Here is a 15,730-nt window from a genome sequence, read left to right as displayed (position 1 = left end):
GACATTCCTCGAGGCAGCACCTGTGTCGTCAAGGCAAAATTGACCACTGGCAGGCAGACGCAATTCGCCGTAATAGATAAAATAGTATGAGGTATTGTGAGCCCGTGTGTAAGGAGGACGTCTTGCATAGGAGCCGCGATGTAGTGACCGTCGGGCACTGGTGGGGATGACACGAAGTCAACGTAAGTCAGTGCCGAAGGTGGCAAGCGAACGAAGTCGACGGAACTGAGGCGAGGAAGGTGTTGTTCAGCGGGATCCAGGACAGGCAGGTCGAGGCGGAGAGTACTGGCGGAGCAATCGATAAGAGCAGAATGTGCGGAGAGGAAGTCGAGGCCGAGGATGATGTCGTGGGGACAGTGAGCGATGACTGTGAATAGCACGGTAGTGGAGCCATCGGCGAAGGAGACGCGGGCGGCACACATACCAATTACGGGGGCTGTTCCGCCATCGGCGACACGGACAAGAGGCGTCGTGGCGGGCGTGATTATTTTCCTTAGCCGGTTACGAAGATCCGCGCTCATTACCGACAAATGCGCCCCAGTGTCTATGAGAGCTGATACATGAACACCGTCGACTTGCACGTCAAGAAGGTTCAGATGAGTGGGCAACGTCAGGAGAGGATTTGGCGGCGTAGGGAGCAATGCAGCGTCACCTCGAGGCGCTGCATCGTCTAGTTTTCCGGCTGGGAGCGGCGTCCGAAGGGAGTCGGCGAATAGGAACGACGGGGCTGGGGAGAGCGAGATTGTCGTCGTTGGGGCGAAGGCGAACGAGAATAGGGGTGGTTCGGCGCAGGAGAAGCGGTGGCGGCATTATCTGAGCGGGCAGCATAGGGACGAGAAAGGCCACCTGGGGGGCGAGAGTAGGCAGTATATGTAGACTGGTTCAGGGAACTCCAGCGACTGCGGCAGTGGCGAGAAATGTGCCCAATTCGATGGCAGTGAAAGCAAATTGGCTTGTCGTCTGCAGTGCGCCATTCAGAGGGGTTGCGGAAACGTGGTGGGTGCGGGACCGGGGACGGGGTGGAATCGAAGATGCCGGGCGGGGATCAGGGCGATGGGCCGAGCAGATGTTGTGAATACCCATGTTGGCGAACTCCTGGCGGACAACTGCCTGGATCAGGGAAACAGTGACTGCAGGTGCATTGGAGGGGCTGGAGTCGAACGCAGCCGGATAGGCGGCCTCGATCTCACGCCGGACAATCCTGGTAACATCGCCAGTGTTGTTGGGACGAGGAGCGTCGGCACAGGAAGATGTCGCTGGGGTGTTGGGCAGACGGGCAAACTGTTGGTCGATACGTCGACTTTTAGCGAATTCCAGGCGGCGGCACTCTTTTATAACTGCATCCACCGTCGCGACGTTGTTAAATACGAGTAAGTTGAAGGCGTCATCGGCAATGCCTTTGAGGATGTGGGAGACCTTGTCGGACTCAGTCATGTGTGCGTCAACTTTGCGGCATAGAGCCAAGACGTCCTGAATGTACGTGACGTAGGGCTCCGTTGACGTCTGCACACGACCGGAAAGCGCCTTCTGCGCGGCAAGTTGGTGACCGTAGGGGTTGCCGAACAAGTCTCGAAGCTTTTGCTTAAGCGAATCCCAACTGGTCAGCTCATCTTCGTGCGTCCGATACCAAACTCGGGGTGTGCCACCGAGGTAAAAGACGACGTTGGCGAGCATGATAGTTGGGTCCCACCGGTTATTGTGGCTGACGTGTTCGTAAAGGCTGATCCAGTCCTCGACGTCTTCCCCATCTTTTGCCGAGAATACGCCAGAATCACGGGGAGCGGAGAGGGTGATGTAGGTCGTCGACGTGGCAGCAGGTGTCGGAGCCGGTGGAGTCGGGTTGGCGTCGCCGGGAGCCATGAAGGTAGGCTCGAGGTACCGTCAACTGCGACGCTCCGTGACGAGGTACAGGGAACGTCCACCTCCACCAAATATGTTACGTAGGAAGACACCGACGAAAAGCTATTTACAAGTATATTTACAAGGCAATACGCCGCAGTTGATCAAGAGGCAACAGCCCGCGCTAGCTTCCAAACGTCGTCTTCGTCTTCTTCCTTCTCGGCTCTTCGTCATTGGGAATACTGCCCCGTAGCAATATTATAAGCGTCCCCTTTGGAACGTAGCAGTGGGGTGCGCCACCAAGTTCTTGATATTATACCGCCTAATGTCCTACTTAGGTAAAAATAATTAAAAAAGAAACATGATGGACTCCGACAACCGATATTTCTGACTCTCTACTGTGAACTTTGCTTTCGTGCGTCTCCATTTTTTGTCGTTTCCCTAGTTTTCTTCCAACAATCTTCCAATAGCCTCATACCAATCTCTATTGCGAGCTTGTTTACCTTTCCACTATTCTCGCTGACCCCAAAGGCTTGAAGGAGGCAAATGGTGCCTAAATCGACCGCTGGGCGGATGTTCTTAACATTCTAATAAAACATGCTCCATTGTTTCTATGGCTTTACCGCAGCGGGCACATGCTTCTTCCTTCTTATATCATGCTTTGTAGGTGCGTGTTCTAACGAATTCTGATCTCGTTTCGAAATGTAATGACTTTCCCTTTGAGTTATCATAAATTGTTTCTTTCCTTATTTCGTTTTTTCCTCATGAGTAGTCACTCATGGCAGGTTTCTTTTCCATTGTCGCCTCCCATGAGATTATTTCAGCTTCTCTGACTTTACGCTTGACGTTGTTTGTTGCTGTGTTGCTCACCATACAGGCCGCATACTTGGTGGTAAGCTTCCTAGTTCTTTTCCTCCACTGTGAATCAATGTTTTTTCCTGTACAGATACCTGAACACTCTCCCAGCCCATTTACTTTCTTACATATTCCTCAGTCCTTGTTCATAATCAATTTTACTGTGAGCTTCCTTATCTTCAAAACTGGTCCAGCTCATATCACCTTGCACAGCTTCATTGGTAGTCTTCCGGTGAGCACCCAATGCAAGGCGACCCACTGACCTTTGGTTCACATGAAGTCCTGATTGTACCCCTGATTTTAAACAAACAACCGCAATTCTGAAATTAAGTCCTGGAGCCATTACACCTTTCCACATACCCCTGAACAACGCGTACCTATTGTACCCGCACAGCGCTCTGTGTTTCATTATGGCTGCATTTCTCTTCCCCTTTACTGTTATTGTTTTTTCCTGTGTTTCCATATATCTACTTCCTTTGTTTATCCATATACATAGGTATTTATATTCTTTTACCCGAGGTATTTCCTGGCCCTGTATTGCCACTGTCCAGTTTCCATTGAATACCATAACACCTGATTTCCTGACACTAAATTTCAAACCTACATTCCTGCCTTCCTGCCCACAGATATTAGCCAGACGTTGCAAATCACTATGCTTGTTAGCTAGCAACACAATGTCGTCCGCATAAAATAAACCTGGAAGCTGCTGCTCTACTACTGTACCCGCCTGTTTGCACGAAAGAATAAACCCGATATTACTTCCTTCTAGCACCCTCTCCATCCTCACCATGTACAGCATAAACAGCAATGGGGATAACACCTCAATCCCTTGTTGATATCAACTTTCTCCTCGCTAATACGCCCTTCCTATTCAACGGAAACGGTATTTTCTACGCAAATCTCTCTAAAAAACTGTACACAGTGGTCACCCAAGCCTTCCCGTTCCAGAATATCCCACAAAATGCTGCGGTTTACGTTATCATACCGCCACGGCATACACATAAACTTACGCTTATGTTCGCACCTTGCAAGCTTTCCTGTGTGGCGAAGCGGTAGCGTGTCCGACTCTGGAGGCCACCTCCCAACCCAACGGGCCTAGTTCGAGTCCTATAATATGGACATTTCTTTAAAGCTAAAATCGTTGACTTTAAAAATTTATATGATTGTAGCCTTTACGTGACTGTCGCGTGGGCTTCTCGACATGCCGTGGACGCCGCCGCCTTCTCCGCTGAACGAGAGCCTTAACGCTCTCGCGTTAAGCATACCCTCGCAAACGCGATGATGCCACTCCTCGCGCGTCCGTTGTGGTCTTCCCCCGCGGCTTCGTTGTGTAAAAAAACTATCAGCATTGGCAGAAGCGTCATCGTCTTTCCAGATGGCTCTGTTGCCACTCATCATTCCAGCGTAGAACTTTGCTTCTCTTTTGTTGTAATGGGGCGGTCCCGCTAACGCTTGTGTGAGTCATTGCTTAAATGGGTATGAGTTGTGATAGGATTTCGCCTAGCCATATAGACCTTCGCTGTAATATTATTAATTGTATATTCTTGCCGGAACACTGCAGCGCCCAATGCGCCATCCAACTTGGTAGTGCTTCCAGCAAAGTAGTCCTCTGTAGCATTACAGAGCACATTGGAAGTGAAATGAAGGCACGCTGCACATTTGGGGGGCTCACTTCACCCGAACCTAATGTATCCTGCTTTCCTTTGGCCACAAGATGAAAGAACGGAATAAAAAAACAAGAACCATTGCACTCGGTGAAGGTGGTTGACCAGGGAAGCCTTTTAGCACACGACATGGTGTTGACACATAATGTTGATCAAAGGTACGAATTCATTTATTGTCTTGATCGGTGGCCTTCGTGACGAAAGGCATGGACACTCATTTAAAGTGTTTTGCACTCGCAACTGCAATCACATTGTTTGAAATGCCAAATCGATGCACGTACGCCGATGCACGTACGTGGTCGGTTGGGCCGGGTCAGTAGGGTCGTTTAGTGGTGCTACAGAAAGTGCGGTATACGGTACGGTAAGTGCGTAATGCTGTACCGGTCGAGGACTGCGCATGCGCGATCTTTACCGCACGGAATGACTTTCCGCATGGCATACTAGATGGTAAGGAGTCAGTAAAGCTCGGCTGGCACCGTGTGTCGAGAGCCGAGCTGCACCAAGCCAAGACAGTGAGAAGCTCATGTCGACCGCAGATTCAACGCCGTGCATGTTCAAGTCCCGTGTGCGTTTTTCACGATGATATGACAAAGGCACGATTTAACATTAGTTTACTTGCTTCGACACGACGAAGTAGCAGCAAGACAGCCATTCCAACCGGGAGGAAACTTCGGCTGACCTGAACTTGTGACCGTACCCTTCTGACAAGCGTTTAGTATACTCTTGGCGAATGAGAAGAAAAGGAATATTAACAAAACCGAAAATTATCTAAAAGAAAAATTGAAAAAGAAAAGTGGCATAAAGAACAAGCACTTCAGGTTGGTGGCACCATCTAGTGACGCAAAGTTTACTTAGAGGGGACGCGGAGTTTTATAGCAGTAACTAACTATATTTTTCTTGTCTACTGGTGTAAAGTGCCGGGCAGCGGTGCAACTGACAAGAAACACCCTTATTTTTATATGTTGCATAGACAAAAACACCTATGTAACAAAAATATGTGTCACGTGTTGCAGGACAAAGTGTCACATGAGGTGGCTACTGATATTGTTACTGGCGTCTATGCTTGCCATAACTCGGCACTTCCATAAAGAATAATGTCTGTGTGGACAAGCTAAACCTTTCTAGTATTTGCCAAAATGAATATTTCGCACTCATCACATAGGTATTGTAAACCTTTCTAGTATTTGCCAAAATGAACATTTCGCGCTCATCACATAGGTATTGTATTCTGCAAGGCCCCAATGTTAGCCACTATCATCATTATCACTATACCATACGCATCGAGCGGCCCACGAAGCTAAAACGTTTTCGGTCATCGCGGTAGGTTGGTACGGAACGGCAATACCGTACAGTGTACCGCACTTACCGTACCGTAATACGGCACTGCTATAGCTCTCTAGTGTGGCATCGCAAGGGATATGTCGGCAACACGGAGACTGTAAACCGCTCCCTTTTGGGTACCGACACATCCTCATTGAAATCACCGACAGCAACAGGGGTAGTGTCATCGCAGCTTATTCACGCTAAGTGAGTAGCCGTGAACATTACGGGTCTACGAGTCATTGCATTTTTTGCTTGCCTATGGGGGTATGATCCATTGCTCACAGAAGTAGGAGCCAATAATGAAGACAGTTTTCGACATACTGTTCTGTATATTGTATGCGGGTCTAAGAAAGAATTTAAGCACTTTTCGCTTTACTTTTCTGAGTGCTTGTCCTCTCTGCCTTAAGGGGTTTTGGTTGCTTACGGGAGCATCAATGCTTACGGGGGTATGAGCCATTGATGAGGATAGTTTTTGTTCACGGAGAACAAAAATGTACCAAACCCTAGCGACATACAGCTTCGCTGTAAAACAAGTCATGTCCACAGATCCGCTTACTGCGCCTGAAGAGGATAAATGTATAGGCAGGCTACAAGAATCTATACTCCACATTGCTACAACGAGAACACCTTAAACAATAATCAAGTGGAACCTTCTGTCCATTAGAAGGCTTTGCAAGAATTAGCTGAAGTACCCTGCGCCGATGGTTACAAAGAACAAAGCGGACAGCATATCTACATACTACATATCGTAGACAAAATCTAGTAGCACTACAGTTTCCTGAGTCGTACACATAGAGATAAATACGACAGTTTCCTATTGTTCTGCTATAGCCAGCTCTTCCTGAAATGTGATCGACACTGACTGTTCTCGGTTAGTCTTCAAATAATTGAGAGGTGAAGCTGTTTGAACGCATCAGCTCTATGTCGTGTCCGTATTCGTTCTACATTGCCTTCGGCATGTGCATGGCCTTTTTTTTTATCTGAAAGTAAAAGGGAACAGAGGTTTTAGAAACAATGGAACCCATCCTTTGAGTTGCAAACACCAGTAGAGAAGTGGACAGACACCCGCTGGGACTAGCAACAAGTTTAATGACCACACAAAAAAACAACCACACAGCAGTCCGCAGGGCAGCCAGAGCTCGCATGCGTCGTACATACCACGTGATGAACAAAAACCCGAAATGACATCTAGTAACCACATTTATAAAAAAAATAGTCTATCTCTTTCTTTGGCAGCGATAACGATAGTACACTGGCACATTGATTGTCACCATGCTTGAGGATATGGTACGCTTCAATCAATTCTCGTTCCTATCGTGTGGTTCCCCTGCTAATAACTTGTGTGTTTTCTAGAGCAGCTGAACAGCCGCACACTCGGCAATGAGTAGGCAAGTTTGCTCCTCCTCCGGACGTGACGTCCTTTTTGAGTTCTTTTAAGTGGACAATATACAGCGGCCAGTCTGGCCTATATGCACGCGACCAGACTTCAACGGTATGCGATAAACAACATATTTTAAACAAGTTGTGGAATTATGTCTGGTACTGCAGGCACTCCTAGGTTTACGATTTTCAAACTTAGCGCATAGACTTGGCATCCTGCATGGCTACGAGAACACAACCCGAACGCCGTGATTGTGGCAACCTTTTTTTCAGATTGTGGGATACCTTGTGGATATAGAGCACGACTCCCACTCGGTTACGGTCCTCATTGGCAATGCTGAGTGATCTGCCTTCCGTTTCCATTTTACAAATTTTTCAGTTTTGTCTCGGCTACTGCTTTGAGAACAGTATGAGGAAAGCCGGCCACCTGTAGACGCTTAATCTGCTCATGAAAACTGTGCTCCATTAAATGATGGTAACTTCTATTGGGGGTACTGTGCACGCAAAGGGTGGCTATCCCACGCTTCACTTGTTTAGAGTGCGATGACTTGAATGGTGGAAGCTGTTTCTGGGTACGAGGCGCGTACGTCCAGCAGATGTGACCATTTTCAGAGAAGGTTGGTTTTAAGTGTAAAACCTTATTGCAGCGTCTGATGCGACTTCTTTCGTAAAATTTAGAGCCTTCGGGCACGTTCTAAATGAGCTAACGATATCACTTCAGATTGATCCTAGTTCCAAAGAGTCCTTCAGGTTTAAGAAGATCAAGAAATTATCAACATACCTGAAGACATTGACTACCCTATCGTCATTTAAAGAGAACCTACCATGTAGAACCTACCATGATTCGGGGTTTTAAATAGAACAAAAAATCACCGACCATCACGGTACTATGGAATGCGATATTTGAGCACAGCTGTATGTGTGTTTTCATTTTGCGATATGCTGAGACATCGCACCGATCACCCCACCGACTTGCAGAGACGCGACGCGCGGCGCTACCCATATAGGCCAACCACACAGCTACTGCTTCCCAGCAACTGCAGCTTACGCGACCGTAACCTACACCGCGAAACGCTTGCGGTGAACGCTATATGCGAAAGCGAGCTTTCCGGTTCTTTCTAGAAGCGAAGCTTGTATTGGCTCACAAGTTTCGGTGGCGATGTAGTGATGCAAAAAAAAAAACGTTCCAGAGCAGGGGTGCTATAACGTAAAACTATTCGAAACTTTTCTATTCCAATTCTGTAATCAGCCTTAAGCGATTGGTCAAAAATTTTTTGGACCACTCCCACTTCACCTGTCTGTCAGGCGACGTCACCAAAACCGCGATAGCTCCCCATCTGATATGATGTGTACTCACTGATTATACATGATTTGACCGAACCAAAGAAAAATAGTTATTTATGATTTGACGCCTATTCACCATTAGCCCTCAACTATTGGTCATGAGGTTCTGGTTTGACCCCACTTCATCTGCCTGTCACGTGACGTCACGAAACCGCAGAAACTCACCGCGTCAATGTGACGTGTACGCGTTCAAGATGCATTAATATGCCGAAAAAACGTGAATTTTATTCTCAATTGCCGCAGGCTGTCCCGTTCCGAAAGGAATAAAAGATGGCTGCCGCCGATCGCTCAGGCACTGGTTACTGGCACCAGCCGGCAAGCATGCGTTTATTTGCGTATTACGAAACTTTCTGCGTGGTAGTGTAACGCTTTCGAGCATGTTTTACACGTTTACGACCTCGTTCTTCCAACCCTTCTTTGCTGATGATCCGTTTCACCATCATTCTTAAGCTTCCGTTACATGCCACCGCGATTTTCGAACAGCCACCGCAAACTAAGTCAAGGAAAGTGGACCAATCGCAGGCACCAGCACCACCCTCTTCATCCGTTTATCGATTATCAGTGCATTGGCTAGGCCCCATCGAATCCCTCTCCACTTGAGCGTGCTCCTCGCATATTTTCAGCCAATTAGGTAAGACAAGCCGCTCAGTGTAGGAAATATTATTCATTTATCAATCAAACAGAAGTGACGTCCTATAAAAGAGGAGAGCGTTTGATTGGTATGTTTAGACAACCCTGCGGGTCACCGCCAGATGCTTACGTCGGCGGTTACGCAAATTTGACGTCAGGAGATTAGAATAAAAGACATATTGCAATAGTTTTACGTTATAGGGCCGCAGAGAAGTTGCGGGAAAGGGCACACGATGGGGTGGTTTGATTGCTTTCGTGCACACTGCACGAGCGCAACCAATCGCAGCCGTTTCGCTTCCGCCTGGGAGGCAAAAGGTAGGAAAGGGTCTCGCGCGTGCTGCACCGGCTTCGTTTTCGTTCAGTTGTCATGGAAAACGGATGGCACGGCCACGCGGTATGCGTTCTCCGCCGAAACAGGCAGCCTTCGATGCGCGGTGGTGAAAGCTCACCCGTGAAACGGCCCGCCGTCGGGGAGCCGATCCAGCCGTTGAGAGCAATATATAGTCCGACGTAGCGTGAGCGCGCTCACAGGTTACGTAACGTTGACGAGGTCAACAACGTCGATAGTTCGACAGATGTTTCGACACACTGGCGCAGCCAACGTAAGCGTATGCGACCAACGTACCCCGGTGCGCCCGGCGTCGATCGACGCTCGCCCGCACCCCGATGACATGGGACTATAAACGTGCCTTTGAGACGCCAGAGCCCAGGGAATCCGACAGCAACCAGAAGATTCTGAGAGTAGGAAGCGGGAGGCCGAAGCAATCCGGCACCACAACCTTTGGGTTACTTAACCGTCACGCAGGTGAGGTGCACACAGGACAAGCTTCGCTCGCTCCGTTTCCTGGTAGGCTGAGAGATTGATATTTTTTTTCACTTCCCCCGCATGGCTGGTGCGGCGGATGCCCGGACGCGATGGCCATCTGGTGGTGCTTCAAGGTGGCATGCCCCACTTTCCTCCTCATGCTCCCACTGCACCCTCCTCCATCGCTTTCCTCCTCGCGCTCTCTTCACTCTCGCCTTCTTTCCTCCGCAACTGCGCTCTGCGTTCGCTCTTTCTTCCTTTGCTATGCTTGTTCGTTCGGCTACGCCGAGGTACTACCCAGAGGCGCGCCGACACTCAATGTAGAAACGGGCGCCTAAGATATGTGCTCTAAAAAGAATATTTGAGTTCTACGGCTAAATTTACCTTCTGGAAGACCAAAACGCCACTCTTAAGGTGAAAAGTGGCTTGGTAAGCCAGAAAAGACGCAATAATGAAATCGGGTGGTGAGGCCACCTTAAAGTTCCTGCATTAAATACCCGTTACGCCATGTATTTTAACTGCATTTTCTCGGGTCTAGTCATTTTTTTTCCGCAAAGATGGACAGGAATGCGGTATAGAAGGGCTCACCCTAGCCATTGTTGAGGATTTGTGCTGAGTCACAAGTAGCAAAGTGCGAGAAAATACATGGAAGTCGGTCACGTCACAACGACACGCTGGTGATGGAGATTTTGGGGCCAAGTTAAAGAAACGGAACTATGATGGGCACTTGCCCTCTTTCAGATCAATATATTGCTGCGAATCTAATGAAAATAGACGTTTGAAAGCATAACTTCTCCGTATAGGGGAATGTAGTAGTTCAGTATAGCTTCCCTTTGAAGAATCTTCGGTAGAACAAGTTCTTCAGGACTCCTTGATTACGTGGTATCTCTTAGCCCAGTCTGTAGCTTCGGGAAGTTAACCCCACCCTTCATTTATTGATGAGACCGTCAATGAAATGCTTTGTGCGTACTTATTTTACGCATAAAAGGCAAGCAATGAACTGTGCTTGCATCAGACAGCTAACGTAAGAAGTCAGTGTTTCATGCTTCCGCTACTTTCCTCCCCTTTCTGCAGATCGTGGACAATGTCACTGGAGGACAGCTCGGACCTGGCGAAGTGGGCGAGATTTACTTTCGAGCGCCGCAAGTCATGAGAGGCTATTACAATAGACCTGAAGCGACCGCCCAAGTACTCGACCAGCAGCGATGGTTCCGCAGTGGTAAGTTGTGTGGTGTTTCTCGACTCCATAAATTGGTGAAAACGAAGCTATAACTGGCGTCTACTGAACATTAAAATATTGAAGAATGGCAACCCAATATCGCCGGTTTTAAAGCGACGCTTTCTTTGGCTCATTTTGCCGCTTTCCGCGGGGCGCCGCTGGCCTGTTTTGCACGAACAGTTCACATCTTCCCCGCTATATGATGCAATGTATCCGGAGGGGGGGGATGTCTGACAAGCAAGAAACCGACCCACCACTCGCCCAGTAGCGAGCAGCAACAGAAGCTGCTGACAAGATGCCACTAAACTTGCATTTACGTCACCTTGATCCAGGCGCGAAAGAAGGGACTAGCAGATCAGGACGCGCCTTCGTTTTAAAAATAGAAAGGGCTGCGGCGGATCGTTAAAGTTTGATGGTTCATAAATGCGCAACGATGCTTGTGGCAACTATGGGAAAAGAAATGTCGCAGTTAGGCCTAAAAGGCAAAGCATCACTGCTATAGCATATGAACTCCTGGACAGCTATACAAAGTAAGGATAGTAGTTTTATCGGCCGTATAATGTTGTAAACCTAGGCATACTAGCTAAATTAACAAGCATGGTATCGTGCGAGTACAAGGAAACGTGAACGTGAACATACCTCACTCGATGACCGCAAAAACTCGCTGTCACAACGCTGGAGTGAGGAAGTGCCGCAGCAGCGAAGCGAATTGACCATCGCGCTGTGTCTCTCATCAAGGCGAACTAAGCTACGCAAACACAGCGCGGTGGACTTTGTCCCTGTCGCAGATGTCTTTCAAGATACAGTGGCACGGGCTTCCGTGCGCGGCTGCCCGGGTCGCCCGTAGCAGCATGAGCCCCCGTCCCTACCCTGCCCCCGCAGCCTAGTGCGAGACGGAAGACGGCGCGCTTCCTCCCCGGTTTATCCCCTTGCGTGTTCGAACTTGAGCCCCGATCGCCGGCTCACGTTCCCACGCTTCCACTCGTTCGTACAGCAGATGGCACGTGGTGATAATTTTATCGCCCTTGCAATTTATGCGATACCTCACGGGGACCGCTACGATGACCCGGCCGGCCTAAATTTGCCTGGTGTGTCCCTATGATTAATATCGTTAAAAAGCTAGTTGGATCACATAACCGCAAGCCAGAAAATCGATGCGTGGCGGCCATGACATGCACGTCTGCGTGCGAGCGTGCGTACGTGCACGTGCGCGTGAATTTGCGAGTATGCGTCCACTCACGCATGTACAGATGCAGAAAAACATTGATAAAGCAGAGTTGCACGTAATCAAACAGAGGCCTAAGCGCAAGCCGCAAACTAAGATGGGCGCGTGCAGTTACGTAATCACCTACGAAGGCTTCGTCCACAGGTGAGAGGGATCCCGAGTCATTTTTATGACGAATAATAATAATTGGTATATGCATGATTGCTTATATCGCGGAAGTTTGTTTGGAAACCAAACTTAAAGCAAGATGTTTTGACTGCGCTCTCCGCAAGTAGCGGAAATTGTGGCGCAATCAATAAAATTTGTGCACGTTCAAGCGCTAGCCGTCAAGCTTTTTTGAGAACCAGCCAAACGCTCACGCTATCGCAAAATTTCGACTTGAAAGCATGAACCAATAGCGCGAAAAAAAAAATGATGGCGGATCCCGTTTACTATATGGAATTAAAGCTGAGTTGAACTTTCTTGAAGCACATAAACTGAATTCTGTGCGAACAGACAAATATACCTGGAAGGTACGCAAATTAGAAACACACTATGGAGTCTAAGCGAAGAGAAATGTTCACCAAATGCTTAGATTAATGCTCAACTGATTTTCGTAAGTACAACTGTCGAGCAAGATGGTTTGCTTTTACTTTGCGCAATAGCGTTCTGTCCTTTCGTTCTCATCACCTAATTTTGATGCTTCTTTTCGTCATTAGTAGATCTGCCTTTATTTTAATGCAATGGAACGTGTAATCTCATTCAGGATACAGGTTTTTTGTCCACTGCGCATATACCAACGTTATTTCATGTAACTCATGTTTATGTACAATGCCGTTCGCAAGCTAACCAAAGTACCAACGGCGGTTCATGCAGATGCACGTTGTGAAATGACGCAGACATGGCACGAGAACGACATTGTTCCATCTCATTAAAGGAATAATGGTTAGGAAGGTGTAAGTAGAGAGAAGTGCAAAACATATGTCAACAACTTAGGGTTTCTACGTTTCCATTTTTAAAGTGCCTCATACTCAATGGACCTACACTGGAGAAGGCCAAACATGCGAAACTAAAAACATGTCTAGGAACCCCTTGTAAAATCATGCACTAATCTGTTGAAAGGGCTGACCGCTTTAGAGGTACCCATTAGCGGACAACATGTTTTATTTAATAGCATAATTCTTTAAATTGACAAAACTACCTATACTTTGGCCCTACTTTGTTGCTCAAATTTACATGCTGTATAAACTCGAGCGAACGAAGTCACTTGGATTTTTGTTAAACTAGAGCACGACCAAATTCAGAAAACTATTTAGGTTGTTGTATATTGTGCGATATTTGGGCAAGACGGATGTGTGCTTTATATATACCTGAGGATAAATTATATATGCATATTTTATGTCGCTAAATGTTGCTCTATAGTACAGTATGGAGTTGCGCTGATCGCACTAATTTGTTGGCCAACATGTCATCGCGACAATGCCACGTGCGAATATCTACATATCCAGAAACTTATCCTGTGAGGCGCAGACCGGTTTATACGAAACCTTAGTGAGCTAGGCAAAGTAATCGTCGCGTTTAAATAACTATTTTCGACAACGTGGTCTTGAATTTTCTAAAACCATTGATGCATTTCTCTACTACAGAGGCATTTCTTAAGTATCCGGTTAGGGTAGCTCGCGAAATAGCAATGTTGTTTAGGGAAATGAGCCCGCTATGGCGAACATGGCGTTAAGTTCTGTGTGACTGACTCCGACTATGGAGCACCTGTTTCTAAGCCAGTGGTGTGGTTATTAATACTGTGAAATGCTCCGATGCAGTCAAGTCAGTGTTTCTTTGTGTGTGTTTGTCTATGTGTGTGGGTCAATATGTGCCAGCAGAAGAGTTTTAGCCTGCCTCCTAGGTTACTAATTTCTTCAACAAGGTTGCCAGTTTTCTTGAAGTTTCTATGCCAGGTACATATGTATTAGAGAATTACTATCAGTGCTTTCGCCAGGTGTTACGTTCTTAAGCGTACGCTACGATCCGACGGATGAATGATATTACAGCGCGTTTTGGCGAGGCGATAATAATTTTAAAGTCGAACTCCAGTCACGTTTCTGCTCTCTCGTACACTACATCTTCCAGCTGCACTGCAAAGAGTGCAGCGAAGATGATGTGATATCCTGTCGTAGGCTATCCGTTGACGAGTTTCCTGCGCGTAGGCTTCCTGGCGCATTAGAATGGAGTACACACTAAACATTTTTACGCCCTTATGGGTGTTAATAGGGGTGCTTTCGTCATTTACACCCACGCCCACACCCTTTTAGCACCCTTTTCGGCCAAAGCACCCTATCACAAGGGTGTATACCACACATAAGGTGCGACTTTGCTCGAAGAAGGGTGTTTAATCGACGCCTGAAGGGTGTTGAACGTATTGATGCATAAATCTGAGTAACGTGTACACGTCCACGCATTGAGCAATGTGTGTATGTACTGCATTTTTAATGCGAAAGCATTTCATGGCCTTTCAGGTAGGAAAGGTGGCGTTCTCCGCAACAGCAATCCATACGGGACCCTGCTCAGGCCAATCTTGTCATTTCCCTTGAAAGCATTCAGAGAGCATTCAGAATCGCGCCGCCCGTTTTATTCTCTCAAATTATTCACTTCAGTCTAGCGTCACGTCCATGAAAAGAACACTAGGTGAACCTGACCTTTTCACCACACCAAGTTCTCGTCTCGCATCGATCATCAACACAAAATTGATGTGCCATTCTTCCTTTTTGCCAAGAACAGCCACTGAATGCAACCGCCTTCCCGCCTCCACAGTCTCAATTTGTGACACCACTAATTCAAGGTCGCCGTTCAAATTATATTATGGTTTGATTTTCTATTCTTGCGTTGCATTGCAATTATTGCATATCTTCACCACTCCTTTCTGTTGTGCCTACTAGGCCTTGAATGTATGTATAATAAATAAATAAAATGTGAAGTTATCACCGTCTTGTATGACGTCAGTAGTGATACAGAAGGTAGTAAATACAACAACGTTAATTATGAGCAATTATGGGTAAATAATGTGAATAAGGGTGGAATAAATTGCATTAAGGTTCGTACAAACTATAGCACGGTGCATTACGGGAGATTAAGGTAGAATTGTGAAGAACACGTACAATGTATGAACTAACGTATCATGGTCACGTGACAATTGCAGGTGTAGATGGAAGGGATTAAGTTTTCGCATTCCTAAGTGACTGTCGATATTTCTTCAAGGATTCTGATGTTACTGGTATGACGGCCACTCCAAAAATATATCATCCAGAAAAAGAACGCCCTTTCACTTACAATTCCATTATCATTATTTTTCGTGCTCACAGGAATATTAACATGCAATTAAACACTTCTAGAAAAACTGCAGTAGCAGAGCGACAATACGAGAGCAACTTGCGCAATTCTGCACTAATATTTCGGTGCCCTTAATAGCCCAA

At 47.1% G+C, this 15,730-nt stretch overlaps 1 protein-coding gene across 1 annotated transcript in view; it reads left to right on the top strand.

Moving 5' to 3' along the window:
- LOC135904214 (luciferin 4-monooxygenase-like) overlaps positions 1-15,730 on the top strand; it is a 45,184-nt gene that overhangs the window by 12,073 nt on the left and 17,381 nt on the right. The window contains exon 3 of the mRNA XM_065434854.2: positions 10,915-11,059. Coding sequence (XP_065290926.2) covers positions 10,915-11,059 — 145 coding nt within the window. The remainder of the gene's footprint in view (positions 1-10,914; positions 11,060-15,730) is intronic.

The sequence above is a fragment of the Dermacentor albipictus genome, chromosome 10, assembly GCF_038994185.2.
Source record: "Dermacentor albipictus isolate Rhodes 1998 colony chromosome 10, USDA_Dalb.pri_finalv2, whole genome shotgun sequence".
Classification (NCBI taxonomy): Eukaryota; Metazoa; Arthropoda; class Arachnida; order Ixodida; family Ixodidae; genus Dermacentor; species Dermacentor albipictus.
This window is presented reverse-complemented; position numbering and strand designations above follow the sequence as displayed.